The 24924-nt window shown below is 41.8% G+C and overlaps 2 protein-coding genes across 4 annotated transcripts; one reads left to right on the top strand and one right to left on the bottom strand.

Moving 5' to 3' along the window:
• Window positions 1-675: 675 nt before the first annotated feature.
• On the top strand, window positions 676-9467 carry syt5b (synaptotagmin Vb). 3 transcript variants are annotated; one of them, XM_027001178.3, is made up of 9 exons: window positions 676-834; window positions 2451-2667; window positions 4853-5034; window positions 5469-5570; window positions 5787-5954; window positions 6711-6878; window positions 7458-7575; window positions 7717-7850; window positions 8388-9467. In XM_027001178.3, exons 1-9 carry the CDS (start codon window positions 790-792, stop codon window positions 8595-8597), a joined length of 1344 nt encoding a protein of 447 aa, XP_026856979.2. In that variant the 5' UTR covers window positions 676-789; the 3' UTR covers window positions 8598-9467. The 3 variants fall into 3 exon arrangements, with proteins under 3 accessions (XP_026856979.2, XP_026856980.2, XP_026856981.2); XM_027001179.3 differs by having other exon boundaries at window positions 688-834; window positions 2464-2667; XM_027001180.3 differs by having other exon boundaries at window positions 692-834; window positions 2467-2667.
• A 1258-nt stretch (window positions 9468-10725) lies between these two features.
• On the bottom strand, window positions 10726-24799 carry cavin1b (caveolae associated protein 1b). Its single transcript, XM_027001158.3, has 2 exons — window positions 24017-24799; window positions 10726-13449 (listed from the first exon to the last, which is right to left on the bottom strand). Exons 1-2 carry the CDS (start codon window positions 24530-24532, stop codon window positions 12595-12597), a joined length of 1371 nt encoding a protein of 456 aa, XP_026856959.1. The 5' UTR covers window positions 24533-24799; the 3' UTR covers window positions 10726-12594.
• Window positions 24800-24924: the final 125 nt, after the last annotated feature.

Here is a 24924-nt window from a genome sequence, read left to right as displayed (position 1 = left end):
GCAGACCAAAGCACACTCGGTTAATTTATCAATTCTGCCTACAACTATAGAAGAGAGTGTAGCCTTAACCTTCGAAAAACAGCTATATGCTAACTGTGTTGAAATTTTCTGTGGACTGTTCATGAAAATCAAATACGGATGATAACGAGTATCAAAGAACAGGAAACTCCGGGATGTCTTGCCATGTGCAGCCTACAATGACTGTTAGTTGCTCATTTACTGGAGTAAAAAAACCGCAAGTGCGACCTATGAACGGGTGATCAGATAGTGTAGAGGAATCCTATCGTTGTCTACATTATAAACCCTTTCCAGCTTGAACACTAATGTCGGCAGCAACGTTTTATATTTTGCGGATTAGTGAGAGGCGAAAGGCCGTAGAAACCCAACATTTCGAATGTTCTGGGGGGAAACATAAGCGCAATTAATGTTACTGTGATAAAAAAAGGGAAGTACAGACATTACCACACTGGCCAAAATAAATCAGAAGACTTTCAATTCATGTATTGATGTTTTATACAGGAACAGATGTGGTGATGGGGGTCAAAAAGATTAGAGCAGCAAGCAGCGATTTAGTGATTTGACAGCGATTTGATTTAAAAAGATGAGCGGGAGGGGTAGCGGTGGGCGGAGGAGGGGTGGTGTTTGTTGGGGGGGGGGTGATGGTGGTAGGATAACAGTCTTCAGGAGGTTGCGAAATGATTGTGAGAGCTTGCCGAGAAATAGCAGTATATAGTTTTGACTGAGGCGGAATCGAGGTCTCAGCAATTAACTTTGGACAGCTTGTATCTGATGCATATTTATCCCACGATTCCGAACAAAAAGAGTCTATTTCTGGTAAGACTGCTGCTTACTTTGAGTATGTGCGAAATGTTATGATGTAGGGGAGTTTAAATGGGATTCGCTGTGCAGTGTAATATAACTGACATATTTTAGAGGCTGTACGATTTTTTGTGAAATTCTAGAGGAAACAGGAGGGGAAAACAAATAAACCTTTTCTCTGAGTAATTGAAAAATCCGGACGTCTCTACCTGTTGCTAGCTACAAAGTCGGCTTCGCGTGCATTCCGTTGCATGATGTTTTTCATTGTCTCGCGGCAGTGAATGGACCCGCTCAGGATTCTGCACATAAATAACAGTTTGTGACTGTCAAGCGATATATAATAGAGAAAAGTTGAAAATTACATTTAAACCTAAAGTTGAAGTATTGGTGTGAAGGTGTTTGTAAGATACAATTTATCGTTTTCCCCTTAGACTACGCTATTGGATCATTAAATGATTACTGTTACTTTGTCTAATAGTAATTCGAACCTTTTCAGATTTATCAAGTTGTCTCTTCTCTGCAACCACCATATTTTCCCCGCGTCACCTAAACAGGGCACTTCATTAAGAAACAATTCTGCGAAGTCTGGTCAGTGATGAATGTTGATCAGGGATGCACGCTGGAAGGGTTTCTTTAATCAGAGCAGCGGTAGTCAGTCTAACTAGACGCCAAGAGAAACATGACTCTACAAAAGATAAAACTCACTAATACTGTTTACACTGACAGAAGGCACTGAACAAAGCAACAGGTCTGCATATCATCTTGAGTTTACCATGTGAAATATCAGGCTAATGGTTTGAAGATGACTATAAAAGAAAAGAACCCATCCAATCTAGTAAAGAATGACTAGTTTAGCAGCATCTGTATTTATCTGTGCAAGATGTTGTCTGCTGATATGGGACAACAGAATAAGACAGATTGGGTTTCGTGGGCAAGAGGCGGAATCTTGGAGGAGTGACTCATTTAGTGAAGCATTGGCTCTGGCCTACTGGATTAATTTTGATAATCTCATTCTGAATTAGAATGGGGGTGGAGAAAATATGGTGGATCCCTGTTTGGAATGAAAGAGAAAGAGGGAAAGATAAAGGATTAGAGTCAGCCATATTAGCCATCTGTCTAACATACATAAGGATGTATAAACATGTTTATCCACATATAACTATACCCACACAATACCAGCTCAGTTTTAAATCACAATCTAAAGACACAGAGAGATATGTGTCAGTAGCATGATGTTGTTAATTTAGGTGTTTACAAAACCTGTGTGTCTCAACTGATTCATTAGCTCTCATATGAACAGAATGTTTTCATCACACCTATCCAAGAATGGTTCTATTTATTATTTTTAGTTTGATTACTTGTGATTCTGACTGTGATTCTCCAAAATGGCCTTTTTGCATTCATTTAGCAGTCTTTACATATGGTCGTTAATGTTATTATGGCTGTTAATCATTCTATAATATCAGTCTGCATTTTTGAATATTACTCAAAAACAATGGTTTGCCTTAGATAGGCCTATTGTAGGAAGGTTGCATGCTCTAATTTTCTGACTCATTCTGACTCTGTGGGTGTTGTCTGTTGTCATTCTGATGCTGTGTTTCTGGGTGTCATGCATTGTGACTCTAATCTAGTGTGCATGGTTAGCAGCCCTCATGAGATTTGCCAGTATGGCAGTTCGCATTCGCCGGACCGCTGAACAAGCCGAGCCGGAACCAAAGCCGGAACCGGAACCAGAACCAAAACCCAAACTCCATTCAGCTTCCCAGGCTCCTCCCATGACCCCTCCCACACACCACAACTATGACAACATGAAGAGCAAGTTCATGAATGAACTGGAGCACCTGCCACGTGAGTACTCGCATCCTACTTTCCCCCTAGGGGGGGAGGGAGGTATGTCTGCAAGAGGACAGCTGAAACAAAACACATTCTTTCACATTCTGTGCTGTGAAATTTATGTTTCTCTAAAGCATGAAGGAGACTGAACAGGAGCACAGTCAAAATTGATTCATGCATTAAAGTCGGCTTGAGTGCAGTCATTTACATACTCCAGAAAATAACTAGCTTGTAATGGTCTTATCGTCATCAAAGACCGACATGCTCAGATTGATGCCCTCTTTTTGCTAAATAGTGTGCAGATATTTTGAGCTGATTGACATCAGCCAAGCAAGAAGTGTTAGTTACAGCCAGCTAAGCCTTTAGCAGTGACAAAGAAGCATTTACATTTTTACATGTGAGCATTTGGCAGAAGCTGTAATCCAGAACGACAGACAATTTATCAGCATGACAGTATTCCCTGTGAAGCAAAAGGCATTTATTCTAAAGTATCTTTGACACTAGATGGATTTGGATACTAGATGAAGTCCAGTGTGGAGATCTGTGTACTGTATCTTGCATCACCTAAAATTCCTAGCTCATGGCTGCTGGTCCCATGGTCCCATATATTTGATGGACTCCTGGACTGAGCATATTTCAATAAATAGTTAAATTATTGCTGTACTACCAAAAGGCTGAAGAAATCATTTGAGAAGGATGTAACAGACTGGGATGCCCACGGGACTAGTTGATATTTCTCCTGTCTTGTGAGTACGAGTATGTGAACCTCAGCATGAATGCTGCTCATGTGATGAGTCAGAGAGGATATCTGTGCGCTAAGCTTTAAATCTGTGCTGGGGAATCCAATCCGCTTTACTACATCACAACGGAGGTAAACACTTTTGCATTTTCCCTAGAAAATGTGGACACGCACACAACATCCCACTGTGTGACTGTCTTTGGGAGTGTCTGCTTTAATGTGTAGAGGATGGTAGAAACAAGGAGAAAAAGGTTAGTAAGTGTGTAATGAATGAGAAACATTACAAAGATGGTACAGATGGTACAAAGACTGTTTAATTTACACTCACCTCCAATATTATTAAGGAGACTGATAATTCTACATATATCTATATATAAAAGGTTCGTCAGCTTCTCCCTTTCTTCCTATCCAAAAGAGGTTGCATTATTGCTAATGTGCATGCTTAGAACTGAAAGTTCTTGAGTCTAACTGGAATGACCTTTTGGACCGTATGTTCCCAGAATGCTGCATCATAGTATCTGTGCTGATGGGCAGTGCTTTTTCTGATCCTGAAAACCAGGCTGATTGCTCCACATATAAAATAAAAGACGTCTGATACATTTTTGTCATGAACATGTGGCATGTCGCCACATTTAATTGATTTACTACAAAACGTGTTGAAATTTTCCAGGCATAATTATTTACTTGTACTAGAAACGAGAGTTGGTTGAATTACCAGTGCATGCTAGCATGAAACCAGAAGAGAGGGACAGAGACACACGTGCAAATAAGGAGTTTCTTTCTTCTCCACTGTAGTAAAGAAAGCAAAAATAAAAGCACAGCAGCTAGCTGGCCGTTAAAACAATAGCAATAGAAACCGCTGGCAGTGTAACTGAGAGCGCTGAGACACTGCAGGGCAACAGGAAGTCTCATATCGCAGCAGGTGAGTAATGCACAGCGATGGAGAAGAGTGTCTGTGGACTTCAAATGGGAGAAACAAACAAAGGTTAATCAAGGCACAGGTGAATATGATCAGGTGAACACTACAAATTGAGACTTTGTCAGGAAGAAACTACCAAAAGTTTCATCTGTGTTATTAGAGCAGAGTTCTAACATTAGTACAAGGTCCTGGGAAGTACTTTTCAAACTTGTTAAAATGGCTTGTATAGGATGAAAAATATTATTCATTGTTATCAAATATTAATAAATGACTCTTGTCTTTGCATTTGCATAGGATAAAATGGCTCCCCTTATAGGAGACAGAGCTGCCTTGGAGTGAAAGACAGAATGTATTACTTTTAACAATAACCACTCTAAATGACATGAACGATAACATCACTCTAAACACATGAATGATAAGGCACCGCTCTAGCCCCACCCCCCGGCCCCCGCCCACCACCCAGACCCAATCACAGAAACCTGCCCTGCTGTCATCCTTTACCTGTTACCATGGTGACTGACCTGCTCCCCTTGTCTGTGCAGTCCCTATGTGGGCGGTGGGGGCCATCGTGGTGGTACTCCTGGCCCTTGTGGTCTGCTTCTTGTTCTGCGCCTTCAAGAAGTGTTTCGGCAAAAAGAGGAAGTCCAAGAAAGCCAGGGAGCGCAAGGGTTTAGCACGCCACCGCAAGAACGGAGAGGAAGGGGAGTTGGAGGGAGTGTCGAAGGTAAGGTAAACTTTTAATGAAGTAAAACGTGAGTAAATTTTCATTTAAAAATCAGGTTGAAAACAAGTGTTAACCAAGGTGCTGTACAAAGAGTATGTGAGTATTACCCAAAGTGCTGTACAGAGAGTTTGCAACTGGTTTTTCTCCTTATTACCAATCTTCACTGTATACAGATAAACATAACACAACATTACATGTTCATATTATGGTTAGCTGTTCCAAAAAGGGTAAAGTGTAAACATCTGCCTTATGGTTGTGGATTTAAAAACATACACACATGAGGCAGTTTCCCATACAACTTGATAATTATTAAGACCAAGAAGAGCCAGATGATGAGAAGAAGACACTGGTCCATGCTGTGTATGCAGTTTAAAGCGTACTCTTTATGCTCCAGAGCCAAACATAAAACATAGGTTTCCTCTCATCATTGTTAGCAAGAAGAAAGTGAGACCAAGGAAGGAGAGGAGGAGAAAGAAGAACACGAACACCTGGGAAGACTGGAGTTTGCTCTGGACTACGACTTCACTGAAGCTCAGGTCTCGCCATTAGTTAACGTCAACGTGCAGCATAACAGGCTTTGTTAATCTACGGCTTTGTTGGGAATTTGTTTGAGCAGAAGCTTTAAACACTGATGTGCTTCTAAGCATATTATTATAGCTTTTTAGTGTAGCATTATTTTATTGAATGAAAAAATAAATGAAAACTCTGAGGACGTAAAAAATCACTTTTATTTTCTTATTTTCCTGTTCTAGCTGATAGTAAGCGTGCTGAAGGCTCAGGACCTGGCTGCTATGGACATCGGTGGCACCTCTGACCCATATGTGAAGGTCTACTTGCTTCCAGACAAGAAGAAGAAGTTCGAGACCAAAGTCCAGCGCAAAAACCTTTGCCCTGTGTTCAACGAGACCTTCACCTTTAAGGTCTCTCTTTAACCGTCCAGATGTCCCAATCTCAAAATCTCAAAACCTGAGACAGCTCATAAGGGCTCTGATCTCTTCCCATTGAGTTAGTCATGTACATTAGCGCAAGCAAAACAATGGGCATGTACCCCAGACTGTGTTAATGTGTGTATGGAGGTGTCTGCGTTCATTTTAAGTGTTTTGAAACTCATTGTAACAATGCAGGCATTCATTACCATATCTGGTTCCAGTTTTGAATTGTGAGTGTTTAGATGTTTGCTTCCCTGTTAATGTCATCTTTTGATGTGTTTGTTTTGATGACTATATCTGAGTATGGTTGCGAGTCATACACTTGGATGTAGATAAATGTGGGTCTCAGTAGTTCACTTTCTTTGTGTGTGTCTCTGTAACAGCATGTGATGCTGTCCCAGACTCTTGTGTCATGAATAGCATCCAGAGCTCCCAGAAGCCCTCTGCTCCCCCACAGTAGTTTTGTCTTTCATTCTGTGATTGACAGCACGACAGGTATCACTAAATGTGCAAACAATCCTTTGGATTATGGTGTTCATCATCACATCATCCAACATCTTAAAGAATAATTTTGTACTTACATGTTGGATCTCTCTCTCTCTCTCTCTCTCTCTCTCTCTCTCTCTCTCTCGTTCTCTCTCTCTCTCTCTCTCTCTCTCTCTCTCTCTCTCTCTCTCTCATTCTCTCTCTCTCTCACACACACAAAAAAACCTCTCTCTCCCTCTCTCTTTGTATGCTGTCTCTCAGATCCCCTATGCCGAATTGGGTGGTAAGACCCTGGTTCTTCAAGTCTTTGACTTTGACCGTTTTGGTAAACATGACGTGATTGGCCAGATAAAGATCCCTATGAGTAGTGTGGATCTAGGGCAGCCCCTGCACCAGTGGAGAGACCTGGAGAATGCAGAGAAGGAAGAGGTACATTTGCAGTTCTCTGTAGTGTATTTCATAATGAAACATAGTAGAGAGTGCATAGGCAATTGCCAAAGTATTAAATTCCAATTTTGTCTTATTTTTAAATCATCGCCCTCCAGCAGTGTTATGAAAATTAAACTGTGCAAGACATTCAGAAAAGCAGACGGCCCGGCAAACCTTTTGCTATGTCCCGTTGCTAAGTAACCAGCAGACTAGCCGTTTACACATAGCTAAGAGTGTTTGTGTCTTTGTTCTTGACTACAGAGCCCTTGATCTCATTCAGCAGCTCTGCTGGACTGTAAAACACTTCTTAATCAGCACACCATGGCTATGTGATTCAAGATGTGAACTATTGTGGTTGTCAACACATCTTTGGATTAAAAGTTGACAGACATAAATACGCATCTGCAATTGTCTGTTGTACTCTTTAGTTTGATCTTGTGCTCTTTCCCTCTAGGCCCACCAAGATAACATATTGAAATGTAATTCATTTCAAATTCTCTCTCTCTCTCTCTCTCTCTCTCTCTCTCTCTCTCTCTCTCTCTCTCTCTCTCAATTTCATTACCTCCTTTTGCCTCTCAGCAAGAGAAGTTGGGTGATATCTGTATCTCTCTGCGTTATGTTCCCACTGCTGGTAAACTTACTGTCAACATTATGGAGGCCAAAAACCTAAAAAAGATGGATGTGGGTGGTTTATCAGGTAACCTTCCTCACATAAACTCCATTAATCTGAGCTTTCTTTATATTCTCAAAAAAAGTCCTTTTATAATATCATATTACCAGATATTGTGATGTTATAAACTATAGGCTAAAATGCTTCCTCTGATTTTTTGCATTTCAGATCCTTTTGTGAAGATTGTGTTGCTGCATAATGGCAAGCGCCTGAAGAAGAAAAGAACGACGGTTAAGAAAAATACGCTGAATCCATATTTCAATGAGAGCTTCAGTTTTGAGATCCCATTCGAACAGATACAGGTAGCTTTAATGGTTCATCTGCCACTGTCCAGTAACTGTTCAATCATTATGTATTCAATAAGCTCCATGAGAGAACAGTGCTTCTGTCTACAAAGGGTCTGGAAGCATTTAGGCAATACAGCACATTAAAATGGCATTTGGATGTGATATCAGTATGATTCATCGCAAGCCATTGCCTTGGTCACCTTAGTGTATAAAAGGAAGCTCAGCAGGCACAGGGCTTATATATTTCTGTATTTTACTGTGTGTAGTAGCACTGTGGTTCAAAGGTCTTTGGGGTGCAGCACCACCCACTTCTCAGCATCAGTGATTTAAATCAGTGACTTTAAATTGTAGTTGGAGAGCAAGAACAAATAAGGTAATGAATACTGGCAGTTGTATTTAATATTTGGTTGATTAAATGAACTTCTGATAAAAATTAAAATGTACAGACTGAAAATTAATTAAGATCTGAGGAACTGAGGAACAGGTGATTTTATAATATTTTTTATATTCCTACTAACAAATTTAAAACCTGTCTGTTCTCTCCCAATCCAGAAAGTCCAGCTCCTCATCACTGTTTATGATTATGACAAACTGGGGAGTAACGACCCCATCGGCAAGACCTTCATTGGCTACAGAGCAACTGGTGTTGGCCTACGTCATTGGTCAGACATGCTGGCCAATCCGAGGCGTCCTGTGGCCCAGTGGCACACCCTCCAGCCTGAGGAGGAAGTGGAAGCTGTCCTCAATGCACCCCATCACTAAAAATAACCATCACTATGTAAACCAGCAAATAGTAATTGTGTCTTGACCCATAGCTTGCTTATCAACCCTAACATTCAGCCCAGCATGTGGCCAGTGGTGAATATTTGTTAATATCCTGAGGTATAAAGCTATGAATCTCAATTATACTGGCTAATGACACACTATGATATTAAACTTCGGTCATCTAATTTCTCCTTTTTTAGAATTAAAAAAAAAAACCCATTGGTATTTCTTCCACTCTTGAAGCTCTACATTTATGTGAGTTTTTCTGTTATGTATTGGTTGTATTGAGTTGTTTTATATGACAGTAAAGTGTGATGTCAGTTAATTTTTTGTCATGATGACATTCCGTGTGTACGTCAGACGCTGACCCTGTGTGGTGTTCTAAATGATTAATTGAAGCTGTAGATGTCTTAAAGATGTAACAGATGGATCGCTGGAAATTTTCTTAGTTTAGTGTCTATAGAAGTGACAGTTCATAGCCAACCATCCTAGATTTGTTTTCTTCAAAGTGGATGCTATGTGCTGAATCAGTGTATACTAAAACAATAAATATTTAGATTGAAAGTGCAACTAAAAGCTCTGTATTCAAAACTGACTATATTTGATTTTGTAAAAAAATATTTGGTTTATAAAAGCTCATAAATTATCTCACAGAGCTCCCAAATTTATGCTCTTCTGTTTGAATGCCTTTATTGTTAACTAGAGTGTTAACATGGTGAAATGCCTACAATAATCTCTCGAAACACTATTGATCAAAAACTAGAAAGTGACATCTTGGTTTCTCTTTTAATATTCTCTAGTTTTTAGTTTATTTTGTGTGTGTGTCTGCATGCTGCATGAAAGATACAAATAAAGCAATTCAATTCATTTGTACAGTCTTTTTTTATAAAAGACACTGTCACAACAATTTGGAGAAATCCAGGTCCAGACCCTTAATGAGTAAGCCACGATTATCACCAGCATGGAACAATTGCCTCGGACGGTAGAAAAAAAATGGAAACGATAAAAAGAGTCAAAAGGGGAAACTCTTTCACTGCGAAGTTGTAAGCAGAGAATCTTACATGAGTGAGATTATGCAGAAGAACGATCCATTAAATAGGCCTATGCCTGGTGTTAAAAGTCTCGCTGATTGAGTGGGACTGAAGGGTTTTGAGGGGGAATATTGATTATGTTGCCCGTAATGACATTTAATGTGAACAGAAGGCAAAATCTGCATACGAGACTAATTAGACACCATCAGGATCAGGACTTCATGACGGTTGTGAGACTATCGATTAAAAAAGCTTGGATCGTTTCCAGTAGACGGGAGATGTAATTATCGCAGCAGGGAGGTGAGGACAAGCGACAAAGCAGGTATGGTCCGGAGGTGTTTTTAAGGCAGCGACAGGGATCCAACGCTGGGAATTCACACTGGAGTCATACTCAGGCATCGCGGGCCTGATTCCGAGGGTGCCAGGAGCTCATGTACAGCTCAACAGAGTAGTACAGCAGGCTGTTAGGCATGCCTGGAGCACATGGCACAAGGTGTATGCGGAATGGTGATGAGTAGGCCTCATTGTAACAGCATAAATTAAAACATGATACTGTTTGTCATGTTTATCTTCCCTGTGGAGTTCAAATGGAACCTAAACTTATTTACTTCACAAACACAGCTAATGTTCTTTTCACTAAAAATCATTTAAGAGCATTAAGCGGCCACCAGTCAGTAACCATGGTTTTGAAGCTACCCTGTGTCCGAATTTCCCAGCTATTTTAAATTAGCACTCCTAGTATACTGTGCATAGTTTAGTATTGCCTATTAATTTCCAAAGCAATAATTTTAACTGCATATAATTTACATGATTATTGGGTTTTTAAAAAAGATTTACTCTCATTTAATTTTCAATAACAGATCATCAGGAATGTATTTACAAATAAATATAATTTATTCTGTTGATAGATAAGTTGAAATCAAAGACTTATTTCTAGCGAAGTCGTAAAATAGCTTACATAATAAATAATTTTGCGGATGTGCTGTATAGAGTAGCAACTCTAAGTGAGATAGCCCCATGGTTGTCAAAGGAGCTTCGCTAATTGTCTACCCCCTTTAATGTTTTCTCTTTTAACTAACGAAACAACGCAGTACTGAATGTGTATAAGACTGCTTTTATTAACATATTAGTACGCAGTGTGACAATATATCATATGGAATACATACACATAATCAGTTGCACAAGCAAAATATATATTTAAAATTAACAAGTTGGAAAGGTAAATATCAAATTTGGAGTGAAGAAAAATACATTCACTTACATTTGAGCAATGAAATTACGGTTTTAAAAAAGGCAGTTTTTCGAGCTAAAGGCAGCATGTGATCTTTGTAAGGCGGTTCTTCTGAGACCGGATCCGGCGCATTCCGATGAAAGCGTCTTCCATGAACTCTTAACAGAAGGATTCGGCTCATAAAGGGTTAACTAATTACAGAAGCGGGCTGAACAACGACGCCTGATCTGCATGAGGTCCTCGGGATCAGGACTGAGATTCTCTGGTATATTGGAAGCGCTTCACATTTTATGTTTTATTTGGCGCAGGCCAGGAAGTGGCATATTTATCGCTATTTTGACAAACCAATGCCTGCAAACAACATTCATTGCTACATAATTTTAGGTATGTATACGGTTACATCGATTTTTAGTGTTTCGTAATACATGATCTGTGCTCTTAATATCTATAGATAATGGTGTAGCTCCTCAGTGTGATTCTTCAATTGGCGTTTAATTGGAGCGCCTCTATAAAATATGACCAGTAGAAGGCACTATAGTTTTACAAAATGCTGGCATCCTCTGCCGTTTTGCACTAATGAAGAATTCAACTGATGAATGACGCTCGGTCGCAATGTTGTGACGCTTACATTTCTTTTGATGAATCAGCTCCATTTTCCTTAGGAAAGGTTCCCTTTAAAACATTGTGAATTTTCATATTTGTGCCAGTCCTTGTTCCAGCCTCAAGGAAGAATAGGTTAAAGAGCACCATGACTGTCTCTTCAGAAGTACTAAGAGAAAACATTATTAAAGCTGTGTATTGAAGGGTATGACCTTGTGTGGGAAAGTCCGTTTCTTGCAGTAGCGGAGAAATGCTAGCCAGCTGCAGAAGTTACTTATTGGTGCACTGAGGCTCACAATGCTCTTAATTTCTTTAGAATCACTAATGAAAAATAGTGTATGTGGATGATGCTTTGCTATACTGAATCAAAGACCTTCATCAAAAATGATCAAATTTCAGTGTCCCAACAGAATAGAGTAACTAGCCTCCTACGGAATGGAAATATTACACATACACTTTGCAAGATTAAAGTATATATATAAAACAATTATGACTCAGAAGTGTCATTGCATGTGTGTGTGTGTGTGTGTGTGTGTGCGTGTGTGTGTGTGTGTGTGTGTGTGTGTGTGTGTGTGTGTGTGTGTTGTATGTGTTTCTGGTTTTCAATCTTATTGATGAGCTCTAAATAAATGTGATAGTAGTACATTAAAGAAAAGAAAGAAAAAGTAAGATGTTCTACTTCACCAGAAACAACAGTCCTTCTTTTATCTGTTACTTTCCCACAATTCTCTTAATCCTTCCATCTAACTCATCTTTACTAAATGACAGTAATGATCCACATCACCTCTGGCTGCTGTTTCATTGGTTAGGTCTCCTGATTCTTTGAGTAATCAGTTGACTTATACTTACTCTACTTAGAGTAGGTCACTTTACTTAAAGTAGGTCAACTTTTAACTTTTGATGACCATTACATTATAAAGAGACTTTATTTTCAAAGTTTTTCATCATGAAATGCAAACGCATGTGCATGCATGCTTGCACACATGCACACGCATGCACGCGCACACACACACACACACACACACACACTTCCCCAGCAATCTCCAGCACCTGCAGTGTAAAATATCCTCCAGACTTATGGGCCTAACTCACAAACACACCCACACACCAACATGCAAACCCACAACACAAACTAGTCACTGTCTCTGTCCTCATCCTGTTCCACGAGCACCAATTCTGCATCCCCCACTCTCTCCAGCATCTCCCCTGTCTCTTCCACTTCTCCCATATCTCCTCCCCCCATCTCCATCTCCTCTTCCTCCTCTTCTTCTCCCTCCACCACTTCATTGTCTACCTCCTCCATCTCCCCACCTACTTCAATCATCTCTGTGCCCTGGATCTCCACCTCTCCTTCACGGATCTTCTTCACGTGGAAGGTGAACGGTGGCACCTTGTACACAGCCGTTTTGGACCGAGCGTAAATGGTGTGGTCGGGCGTGAAGGACTTCACCACCTTCTTCTGCGAGCTCTTCAGCTTCTCTTTCCGTTCAGGGTTGACAGACATGCGGCTGCTGAGCTTGCCCATTTTCTTCTCAATGTTTTGCCGTGTCTTCTCCAGGTTCTCCCGTGTCTTCAGCTTGGTCTTCTCTAGGTTCTCTTTGGTCTTTTGCTTGGTCTTTTCCAGGTTTTCTTTGGTCTTCATACGTGTCTTCTCCAGGTTCTCTTTGGTCCTCAGCCTGGTTTTCTCTAGGTTCTCCTTCGTCTTTTGCTTGGTCTTTTCCATCTTTTCCTTGGAGAAGACCGTTTTGATGTTCTGGACCCGTTGCAGGCTGCTCCGCTTGATGCGTTCTGCCCTAGTCTCTTCGATGGTTTCCTCGATCTCAACCGCTTCCTCGTCCGAGGACAGGTCCAGATGGGCCTTCTCTCCTCCATCCTCTCCTGCCTCGTCGGCGGCCTGTTTGAGCTCTAGCTCGCTCTCGCCCTCTCCTGGTTGGGCCGCTTTCAGGGACTTGGACACTGATAGTTTGGAGGGAAGTTTTACTTCATCCTGCATAGAGACAAAGAGAGATTTATAAGTGGAATCTGTGGACCCTTTAATGGCTAGTACACAAACCGGAGACTATTGCCACACACATACTTGGCCACACATTCTTGTATGAATGTCGATGCAGACCACGCTTTGAGCTGGAGGAGGATGGAAAGACCTGTCACAGTGCACCCACCACCCACCTCTCTCTCTGTCTTTCCCTCTCTCACACACACACACACAGACACACCTACAGATACTTCTATTACTATCTTTAAAGAGTTTTCCATTAATATATGTATTACTGCAAAACATTTTGAGATGCTTACATCTAAATCTGACCTTAGCTCAGTTAAACAGGAATAGGAGTACTTCTAACTCTTTTGTGTTCTGAAATGTAAAAAACAGAATTATAGACTAATAAAATCCTCATAGCATCAAAAAATGAACACACATACAGACACGGGCAGGTCAGATGGGCTCTATGTGTACAATTTCTTATACTCCATTTGTTCATACTCATAAACACTGCTCCAAATTGTTTACTGGATTTATGGACATAGCAGATGCTTGAAGCTTTTAACACTGAAGCTTTTTGCCACTGAAATATCCCAGAGCAGAGCTGCTAAGTCAAGTCTAAACAAATGAAGTCAGGTATGGATACCCAGTGCATTGGGTTGGGGGGCCGGGGGTGTGCATGTCAGCGGGAATTTATCAGGAGGAACTCTTTTAACTGCTAGGATGTCATAATGCTCTATATCAACTATGCCTTATCGCCCTGCACTCTTTCTCTTTTTTTCCACTTTTCCACCAATCCATCACTTTGATGGATTTCCATCAGGAAAATTCATTATTGTCCTTTGCCAAAAGCATGTAACAGATCTCCCCATGAGCCAGCTCTGCCAAAACCAACCCATGTCCTGTCTTTAGTTATTCCACTTAATGGACCCATTGTTCAAGATCTGCACTACATGTGACTCTTATGTACACACACAAACACACACAGCCACATTGAGACACGCACACACAGTTACACATCGCACACACAGTTACACATATATGCTCAGGCACACATTAACAAATGCAACCGCACACACTTATGCAAAGTGTACAAAAGCCAGAGACTGGGGACGATTAATGGGTAATTAATTTAATCTGCTAGACTGCTACTTATAATTTGTATGTTGCTGAATTAAATCTTATTGATTACTTGAGACAAGGTGTGAGAAGTACAGATGTGCCCACTGAGGACTATGATTAAGGCTAGACTAAGGTTGACATCATACAGGGGTTTCATATCAGAGAAGAAGTCCATGTTTTCTGAACTTATGTAAGATAAAAGCCTCTATCCACACCCAACCAACCACACAAATACACCCCCCCACACACACACACACACAGAGAGCAGCTCCTCTCCTTTGCTGACCTTTCCTTCATTCTTTCCCAGCCCGTTCCCATCGCACCTCCGACCCACCCCAAGCTATCTCCCTTCTCTCATTCTCCGCATTCCATTCACGGAAGCCCTGGGTTCCTGTGCATAGGACAAGGTTCCGGCCCGCTGCTGAAGGAGGCGTCTTTTTCCACCGGCGTGATGCACCAAAACCCCTCCGCTTCGCAAACAAAGCGTCGCCATAGCAGCAAGAGCGTGTGGATATAGTCTTTCATTATGGCCCACTGCTGTGTTAGAAAAGAGGAGATGAAAGGGATGTGTGTCTTAGAGGGCCTCATGAGACTAAACCGCACAGCCTTTGTGGAGATTTTACATGAGTGGAAATTCATGTGTTTCCCTCCCATCGCCAAAAAAAGACTCAAAATCAGACCTCATCATCAGAGACACTGTTCTTAGGAGCCTGTGTAAGCTTGTGTGTGTATTTGGAGGGAGGGGGGAATGTGTCTGTTTGAAATATGATAACATTTCTGATGATCTCAGCCTTCACTCAGCACACTTGCTTCTGCATGTACTCCCGCATTCAAAAATGAAATTCTACTAAATGTTTTCTCTCCTGTGAGACAGTGTGAGGTCACAAAGAATCAACATTTAATAGGCAAATACCAAACAAATAATTGTAATGCAAGGTACTGGTATGTGGTTCTGCAGATAAATGCATGTCATTAGAAAGCACTGAACTGCCTGCCTGTTTTTCAATAATTTCCATAGGTCTAACCTCATGGTATAATAAACAGCGTGAGGTCAGTGAGAACTGTTTCTACATAAACAGCATTCTTTCAGAACATCTGGAATGGAAGGACAGGAACATGGAAACATGTAACAGGAAGCCAGGCAATCACCTTGCCCAGCTAGAAGTCCCGCCCTTCTCATTAAAGTATTGTTCTGCTCTTCAGACAGGAAGAGAAACACACTTGGCCCTGAGAAATCTGTGTTGGTGTGGATGTATGTGCATGTGTGTGTTTGTGTGTAGGGGGAAGGCTCAGTTTCCTAAAGAAAGGAAACTCTTAAGGTCTTGTTCTCCTCAGCCTATAATGCGACTGATTCAAGCATAGCACTTCTCTCCCAAAACAGACCGAAGTTCTGCATGTGTCTTACCATAGAAGGCCATGCCACTCTTTACACTTAGTCTGACAGCTGGAAAAGATTTCATTTGTGCATACACACGCCAAAACAAGTATTGATACTTTATGTAGTTTTGTGATGTAGTTTTGTAATGTATCACAAAGCCCAGATTGCTGCATTCCTTTGACAGTTCATCTTGGCATAGTCGATAGTGGATGGTGATGAAAGATTTATATATTAGGAATGTTTCGCAGATATCAAATGAGTATGAGAGTGGTCAAATGTGAGTATGTTTAATGGTGTGTGCTTCATGATAAAATGAACTGGAATATTTGAAACTAGTTGAATATAACACTCTTGTGGCCTTTTTGATAAGGGCTTTATCAGCATGCAGGAACTCCTGGATATGCTCCACAGTGCTGTACCTGAAACCCTTACACAGTCAGACTAGCGAAGGCAATCAGCAATTCACACTTACCCTTGCCTTAAAATGCTCTCTTCTTGACCTGACTCAACTTACATACTTACATGTGAAAATATATGTGCATGCACGCACGTACTTAGACACACACCCCCACCCCCACCCCCACCCCTCACACACACATTCACACACACACACACACACACACACACACACACACACACACACACACACACACACACCAGATTGCTTGGAGAGTCCAGAGTAGCTGTGATATAAACAGAGCAGACAACTTTACTTTTCCATGAGCCATGAGTCAGAATGCATACACACACACACACACACACACACACACACACACACACACACAGAGAGAGAGAGAGAGAGAGAGAGAGAGAGAGAGAGAGAGAGAGAGAGAGAGAGAGAGAGAGAGAGAGAGAGAGAGAGATAGTTGACATGATTAGTGACTATATGAGCAGGAAGAATATATGCGTTTGGCTGAATTTGAGTTCATACTATATATAAGTTTGTAGTGTGAGTAATTGTGCCAGTAAGATATGGGGGTCTTGTTTGGTTCTGTCACTTTCAGAAGGTGTGACTGCTTCTTTCTCTGTGTGCACGAGTGTGTGCAATCATATACTGAGATCAGCTAACACTCAGCAGAACCATCCTCTCTTTTATTTACCTCACTATACTCCCTTTCTTTGTCACTTGGCTATTTGTTAGGGTAAGAATAACTGTGCCACGTGCAGCAATACAGGGAAATAAGCTGAACACTTCAAAGTCTATGAGCATTTTGTTACACACATGCAGTTTGTTCAAAACATGAGTGTGCCTCGTAAATAAATATGAAAAATGTGAATTTAATTTTAAATAATTGACCCTATTTCTCTACTTTGCACGTAGAATGTAGGGAAGTGTAGATGAGTGTGTGTACATGTGCCTGTGTGTGTGTGTGTGTGTGTGTGTGTGGACAGTGGAAGGTTTCCACTGACTAACAGAGGCCCCTCTCTTTAGCCACATATGAAGAGTTCTTTTACATCTTTTTGACTGCAACCAGCCATGCTGTCACGGCAATGGGGGAATCCCTCCCCCTTCATAGTGTATTCTGGCCCCACCTCAGGGCCCCACCCTCGAGATGACCTCACAGCCAGAGGAGAGGAAACACAGTGAGTTATAGTGGTGGGGTTTCCCGACTATATAGCAATTCATATACGATGTGGCAGGGAATCCTTCTCACTGATTATGCAGCACAACTGAGCTGGGAAAAGAAAATATGAGTCATGCAGGAAAGAGCATGAGAAAAAGAGAGACATAAACTGGGTTTGGGCTTCAGATATTCAGTGTCCACATACAGCAGAATAACAAACCCACTCACAAACAGTTCTTTTCTACTAATGCCACTTAGTATAAATATGACCACTATCGATATATTTATTCATTATGAATGAATCTACCTAATCTATTTACTCTAATTATTCCATATAATAATAAAAATTAATTAGTTAATATGAATTCATAATTTAGCATAATGACATCCCATTGAAAGCATGGGTCCAAATGGATTTTTAAAGCATGTAAAACACAAAAAGCAAAATGCCAGAAGGCCAGAAAGAGAGGGAGTGGTGACACCATGGTGTTAAACAGAAGAATGAGCTCTTTCAAAACAGCTATTTTTCTCTGGAGGGAAATGACTATTAGTCATCATTTAAGATGGGCTGTCATCCAGAAAGATTTTTGCTCAGTTAAACATGAGTGACATAGACAACAGGTAAAAAAAAAAAGAGGCTGGCTACATGAGCAGACAGAATAAGAAAGTCAAGAGATAGCACATAGGGGAGACAGTCTTAAACAGGGTAGCGTGTCAGAGTGGGTGTAATTATTGTATAAAGGTATGGTATGTAGGCTCTCCCTGCAGGAGAGTTTGATTAATCAAATGGTTGCTGCTGTGATTCAGAGCCTTGGAGGCTTAGAGGTGTTCTCATCAACCTCAACAAAACCTCACCATCGTGTCACCATCCACAAATACCAGAAACCATAGTAACGGGACAACAGAGGTAGCCACAGTGACCATAACTACTGCTAAGCATTTTGTAGAATCTATCCTTAACTACTACTGAATGAAGCGATTCATCTTTTCCTTTCTGTATCTGATCTGGCATGGCTCAGCATGCCATAGTAAGAAAGTATGCACTTACCTTGGGTCTGAAAAACACCCCTAGCTCTGTTTAAACAGGGGGATTTCCAAATACTTCTATGTCAAAATCGCACACAACAGGGACACTTACATATTTTCATTGCAATATGAATCCATGTCATCATGTTCTTTAGAACAATAAAGCACGTCTTTCTCTTTCTCTGGGGAGCACTAGATCTGCTGATCAGCTGATCCGATACTTGTCCTAAGGTTGTTCAGCTATCCTACATAAAGCTGTCATTATCCAGTGTCTTGTGCTCATTATGTTACAAAAGAATTACTCTACCGGAACCCATAATGGTGCCAAAGTGCTGTGGCTTCGACCTGTCCTGCCCCAGGATTTCTAGAACTCGGCCTCCAACCACAGTCGCTGTTGCCATGGCAAAGCTGAGTTACTCTTTCCAATAACAATGGGAGAGGAGAGAGGGCTGTGTTTACGGAGAGATTTATCCCTGTGTGGAACGCCAGCTTGCCCTCAGGATACACCCACTGTCGATAGGTCTACGCGACTGGACTTTAGTCCAATACATGAAAACGTTTCATTAAAAATTCTTTACATTGAAAAATCCTGGAATTATGAAATCTATAGGTAGATGTATCTCTCGATGGTTATATTGTCATACTGGAGAACTCGTGTCTTTTTAACAGAAATAAAGAAAGTGTTAAGTATGTCAGTGCAAGGAGGATCAAGGAGTAAAATTTAGTGACTATCCATTTCATGCTCATTTATCCTTCCTAGAGAGAGAAATTTTAATTTTTTACAGTTGTCTACTTGTTCGCCTGCTTATGCTGGACATCTAGCTCACACTATGGACATCAAAAGGTAGAGGCAATGACACAGATTCCAGATTTGCTCATGGACATGGTATGAGACCTTTAATTGGGTTTTAATTATATTTGATTGGGTAAGACATTCTAGAGCTACATTTCAATTTCTTGCCAATTGGTCCAAAGTTCATGGAACACCATAGAATTGTACATGTAGTCATGTAACCTCCACTCAATAGAAAGGGAATTAGAGGGAAAAGGGGAATTGCTACTAAGGTAGTATTTAAAAAGAATGTAAAATGCTATCTGAGAAGCTCTCTTGCAGCTTTGTGAAAGAGCACACCTTTAGCTTAAGGGTCTTTGCCATGTTAAAGTTGGTGAAAGCAAACGTGAACATGAAAGGGAAACTATAAACATTGGAGAAATTTCTATGATAAATCATCAAAGACATGCAACAACTGAGAGAGAGAAAGAGCGAGAGAGAGAGGGAGAGGGAGAGAGAGAGAGAGAGAGAGAGAGAGAGAGAGAGAGAGAGAGAGAGAGAACGAGAATGTAGCAGGAGTAGGCCAGAGACCTCTGGGCTATCTCCATGTTTCGGTCAGGAGTGAAGATTAACTGCAAAGAACTGGGAGGAAATACATGACCTGGGATGGAAAAATAACCCCAGAGAGGCCGGTGCCAAGCGCGAATAAAGCTGTAGAGAGGCCCATAGGCCAAGTTTAACACAGCAGAGAGGTTTCCCTGAGCTCGGCTGTTTCATGGACTTTCAGGCTCAGCTAATCGGGGAGATCCCTGGATCAACCGCCGAGAATAAGCCACACAGGAAAACAGGACGCCTAGCCCTCTTCCCCTAACAATCAAACAAGTATGCAATGGCATCTATTTATAGCCATTCCAGGCACCCTCTCTCCTGCCTCTCATAAGCGTGTACATGTAGTAACTGAGCATTTTTGGCCGCAGATGTCCGACACCTCATTTTATTTCACGTTGCACGCTTCCTACTAATCACATGATGTAGTTTGAGGATAGACTTTTGTCTTTCTCTCAGTCTCTCTCTCTCTCTCTCTCTCTCTCTCTCTCTGTCTGTCTTTCTCTCCTGCAGTCTCTCTCCTGGCAGCAGAGAGAGGGCTCTTGCCCTTCAAATGCATGCCAAATAGATGCAAGACAAACTAGTCTAAATGACGTATATAACTGAGGTATTTTTGTAACTTTGCCATATAAGGCTGTTTGGTTTGAAAAGGACAGATAAAATCCACTAATTATCATCTAACAGCAGACAGCTTACATAAGAAATTTCTCGAATATATTACAGACTGGGTATTTGACAACAGAGACCCGTGACAAATTTCTCTGACTGGATCTTAAGCCGTTTCTCTGCAGATAAACTGAAAAGTTTGAATCTTTAAATGAAGCAGAGTCTCAAAGTTAGCTTGCCATGACTGATTTAGAAAAATGAAGATGAGTCTGAATTGCTTGCAAATAGATCTACAACTAGGAATGGGCCTCAACTGATCCAGCAGTGGAATATCATGGGATAGTACAGATATAAACAGCTGAACCAGATTTCAGCAACATTTGTTTTGCACTGTACTGAGTCAGACTATGTTTGGAGGGGAGGATTAGTCCATAATCACACTTGGGAAGAGAAATAAGTACTGTAGTAGTACGGTAGTAGTAGTAGGATCATGCATAAAGACAGGGGTGGACTATGAAGTGGAAATGGATTTGTGGCAATGTGTGGGTATAGATGAGTGAAAAGGGAACAAGTCAGATACTTGCTGTCCTTGGCATGCTCACTGAGGGCTTGGATGTGAACATTTGTGAAGCTGCTTTGTGACAACATCTGTTGTAGAAAGCGCTGTATAAATAAATATTGAATTTATGAATTTGAGATACTGGAGCGGCTAGATAATGCATAGTAGGAGAGAGAGCGATAGAGAGAGAGAGAAATAGGGCACGAGAGAGAGACAGAGAAAGAGAGAGAAAATGAGAGGGAGAGAGAGTGGAAGAGAGAGACGAGGGAGAACTTAGGGGGAGGCGGAACTGGAAAAGATTTGTAGGAGTGGAATGAAGAACAGAGGGAGAATGGTAGTGAGGGAGGGGAGTGGAGGAGATAGGATGCCTGTGGGATAAATCAACCTGGTAAATATGCGCTTCATTAAGAGGCCACACCCTAATTCTCTCTCTCTCTCTCTCTCTCTCTCTCTCTCTCTCTCTCTCTCTCTCTCTCTCTCTCTCTCCCCATCTCCTCCCCACATGTAATAATAACCTAAAAACCCCAAAACAAGTCAGGGTGCACACGCACCCATTTACCCACAATCTGTTTGACTAAAATTGTGCAACGTTGTCCCTGAAGTATACTGGAGGGCAGCTTTACGGTTGACTGATAATAACTGGAGGAGAGTGACCTCAGTTTATGTGTTTCTGGTGTGTGGATTCAGGAAGGAGAGGGGAGGAGAGCAAAAACATGAGAGGAGAAACTTGTCTATATGGGCCTGCAGCAGCTTCAAAATCCTAACCGCTCGACGGTTTTATCACAAAGTAGGAGTCTCTCTCACATATGTACGCATCTCTCACATATGTGCATGCACACAAACACACAGACACACACAGACACGCACAGACACGCACACACACAGACAGGAGAGAGAAATGTCGGAGAGACAGGAAATTATCCTTGGAGAACACAGAGGGGAAAAAAAATGCTTGCAAAATTGTGTCAGAAACTTTGCGTTGGCAGATGTATGTCCCTCAATCTGGGTTTTGCCTGCCTTAAATGAAGCGATGTTACACCTTTTCCATTCTATCCCTCCCCCTTCAACTGTCATGACTAATATTGATCTATAGCTCACTGGAGCACTCTGTCTTTCTCTGCTGGGTAGTCATACTCTCATTGCCAGTTCCTGTGCCTACACATGGCTTCTATGATGTTTTATCACTGTAAATAAGAATCAGAATGAGTTATCCAGTGTATGAACAGATGTGCTGCTATTTGATGGACAGGATTGAATTGTTAATTTTTACCATCGAGGGCGAGAAATCAGTGAGGGAGCTGCGTCTGTATCCATAACGTACATAGTACGGTGTTAAGGGGACACTGCTGTTAAATGCAACAGTAACAGCTCTTATACAGCCAGCAGACATTTTACTTGTCTAAAAGTAACAGCAATACTGCTGTCAAATTAGAAACATTTGTGATGGGGAAAGATCGGAGTGCATCCCTTGATTTTGCCAGCAGTTTAGTTCCTGTTCTCTTCAGAATATCCTCTCTGCTTATCTAAATGATCATATCTGCCATGCATTTAAAGCTTATGTCTATGTCTATATTAGCTAAAGACAGTCTATAGACAGGCTGTTGTTAAAAGTGGTAGCCAATGGAAGTCCTATGCCAATCCCCTCACCAGTGTTGCGTGAAAAATTAGCATCTGCTCTATTCATTCTAATTCTAGAAAACTGCTTTCTCCACTCCATTCCACAGCATGTTTTGTATTTTTGTTTGTGTGTGTGTGTGTGCTTGTGTACGTGCATTTGTGTATGTGTGTGTTGAGTAGAAAAGTTCTCTTATGTGTGTCTGTGTGTGTGTTTGTACGTATGTATGTGCGTACTTGCATTTGTGTGTGTGTGTGTGTGTGTGCATGTGCATATGTGCGTTTGCATACTTGCATGAATGTGTGTGTGCGTGTGTGTGTGAGTGTGTGTAATAAGTGGACTCCTCTAGCCCATCTGACTCAGTATGTGGAAACTCTGAATATTCTTGCACCACTGCAAAGCTGCAAGCTATTACACATTACGGCATCCAGACTCAGAACTCAGAAAAGCCTTAACTACAGAGGCACAGCCTAGGCAAAAAACATCCAGCTACCACACAAATGCAAACTCCTCTCTCTCTCTCTCTCTATCTATATTTATCTTCTTTCTGTCTGTATACTTCTCCTTTTGTCCTTTTTCCCAACTATGTATTTCTTTCTTGTTTATTCCCCCATACCACCTCTCCCCCTTTCATGTCAGCCTTGCTATTTTCTAATCCCATAAGAAACTAACTTTGTGTGAAAATGAAAAGCGGTTCAAACGCATTAGACCCTATTTGGTAGCATCACCCTCTTCTCTTACTAAGGAGACCATTGGGTTGGAGTGTTCCTATTTAACAACTGCACAACTGCCTGAGCTGATCTCTGCATGCGAGCACTGTGCGTGTGAGGTGAGTAAAGGAATACTTTGTTCACTGAAAGGGTGTATTTGAGGTTTTTCCTGAACCAGGGTGTGGTGCAAGGATTGATCAACAGCAGGAGACTCAGAGGCACATCTCGGTAGCACATCCCTCCCTCTGAGGATTTACAATACAAACATTTCAATATATTTCAAGAAATATTCTTATATTCTCCAGAAATTCTTGCAAGGGGAAATTTTTTTGTAAAAATCTCATTGTTATGGTCACTAGCTAATCGGTAAACACTGCCAACACCGTGTAATAGCCTAATACAAAACACAATCAGACAAAGGAGGGAAGTTCTGATGTGATTGCATAAAAAGGTTCTTTAAAGTTTTTATTCAGTTAAATCACATTCCTTCTTTTATACCTTCATGCAAAGCCACACCCAAAATGAAATATGCACACGCATCCACACACACACGCATGCACTCACTCATGCATGCACTCATACACACACACACGCAAGCACGCACAGTCTACCTGGTAGATCATGACTTTGAAGTTCTTGCGCTTGAGGAGTTCGTTCTCGTTGCTCTCCAGGCGTTTGATCTGACTGCCCTGCTTCTCCAGGTTGCTTCGCACCGTCTTCACGTTCACGCTCACCTTCCTCACCTTCTCCAGCATCTTGTTCACAGAGTTGGCCGTGGTGGTGTGACTCTTGGACAGCTTGGTGAGCTCGCCCTGGATGCCCGACACCGAGCGCTCCATCTCCTGCTGCCGAGCCTCCAGTCCGGCCTGCGTCTGGCGGATCTGGTCTACCGCCCCAATGATTTTATCCAGCAGTGTCAGCACCATCACGCCGTTCATCTGCCCGTCACCCTTAGCATCCTCCTCTGCCTGGTCTTTCTCCATGTCCCTCTCGACTTTGATGTCCACACCGGCCTCCTCCTCGTCGTCCGAGGGAGGAAGGTTGACCTCGTCGTCAGAGATCTCAGTGAGGGACTTGCGCTGCTCAGGAGCATCGGGTTGCAGGCTGGCGATTTCCAGCACCTCCATGTCTACAGAGCTTTAGGCTGCAGGTACGGGGATGAAGCCAGGAGAGTGGCGGAGCTGACCCTAACCCTGTGGTTCACCTTGCCGTTCGCTGCTGTCGGTCAACCACTTTCGCTCTCTGCCCAGTCAGAAATGCACCATGCACGCCTGCTCTCTGGCTCTGTCTCTTTCTCTCTCAGCTCGGAGCGTGGACTAGGCTGGATGCGGGCCAGGTCAGGGGGGGCAGGCGCCTGTGGAAGCTCTGTGCAGTATGAGCACTGAGACACGAATGGCAGCACACTTTGGGAAACCCTCCTGACAAATCAGCTACTGGCCAGCTTTTCCTTTTTCCCCCTCCCACTTTCGCTCTCTGGCACCCCTCCTCTCTGTCTCTCTCTCTCTTGTTCTAGCTCTCT

The sequence above is a fragment of the Electrophorus electricus genome, chromosome 1 (genome assembly GCF_041902795.1).
Source record: "Electrophorus electricus isolate QZ-2024a chromosome 1, ASM4190279v1, whole genome shotgun sequence".
Classification (NCBI taxonomy): domain Eukaryota; kingdom Metazoa; phylum Chordata; class Actinopteri; order Gymnotiformes; family Gymnotidae; genus Electrophorus; species Electrophorus electricus.
This window is presented reverse-complemented; position numbering and strand designations above follow the sequence as displayed.

What these genes read in the sequence shown, in the direction of transcription:
- syt5b (XM_027001178.3), top strand. Translation starts at nt 790, where the DNA reads ATGCATATTTATCCCACGATTCCGAACAAAAAGAGTCTATTTCTG. An exon ending in AGTTGGAGGGAGTGTCGAAG is followed by an intron (nt 5,035 to 5,468) that starts GTAAGGTAAACT and finishes CATCATTGTTAG; the next exon opens with CAAGAAGAAAGTGAGACCAA. An exon ending in ACGACTTCACTGAAGCTCAG is followed by an intron (nt 5,571 to 5,786) that starts GTCTCGCCATTA and finishes TTCCTGTTCTAG; the next exon opens with CTGATAGTAAGCGTGCTGAA.
- cavin1b (XM_027001158.3), bottom strand. Translation starts at nt 24,532, where the DNA reads ATGGAGGTGCTGGAAATCGCCAGCCTGCAACCCGATGCTCCTGAGCAG. An exon ending in TCAAAGTCATGATCTACCAG is followed by an intron (nt 13,450 to 24,016) that starts GTAGACTGTGCG and finishes GTCTCTATGCAG; the next exon opens with GATGAAGTAAAACTTCCCTC.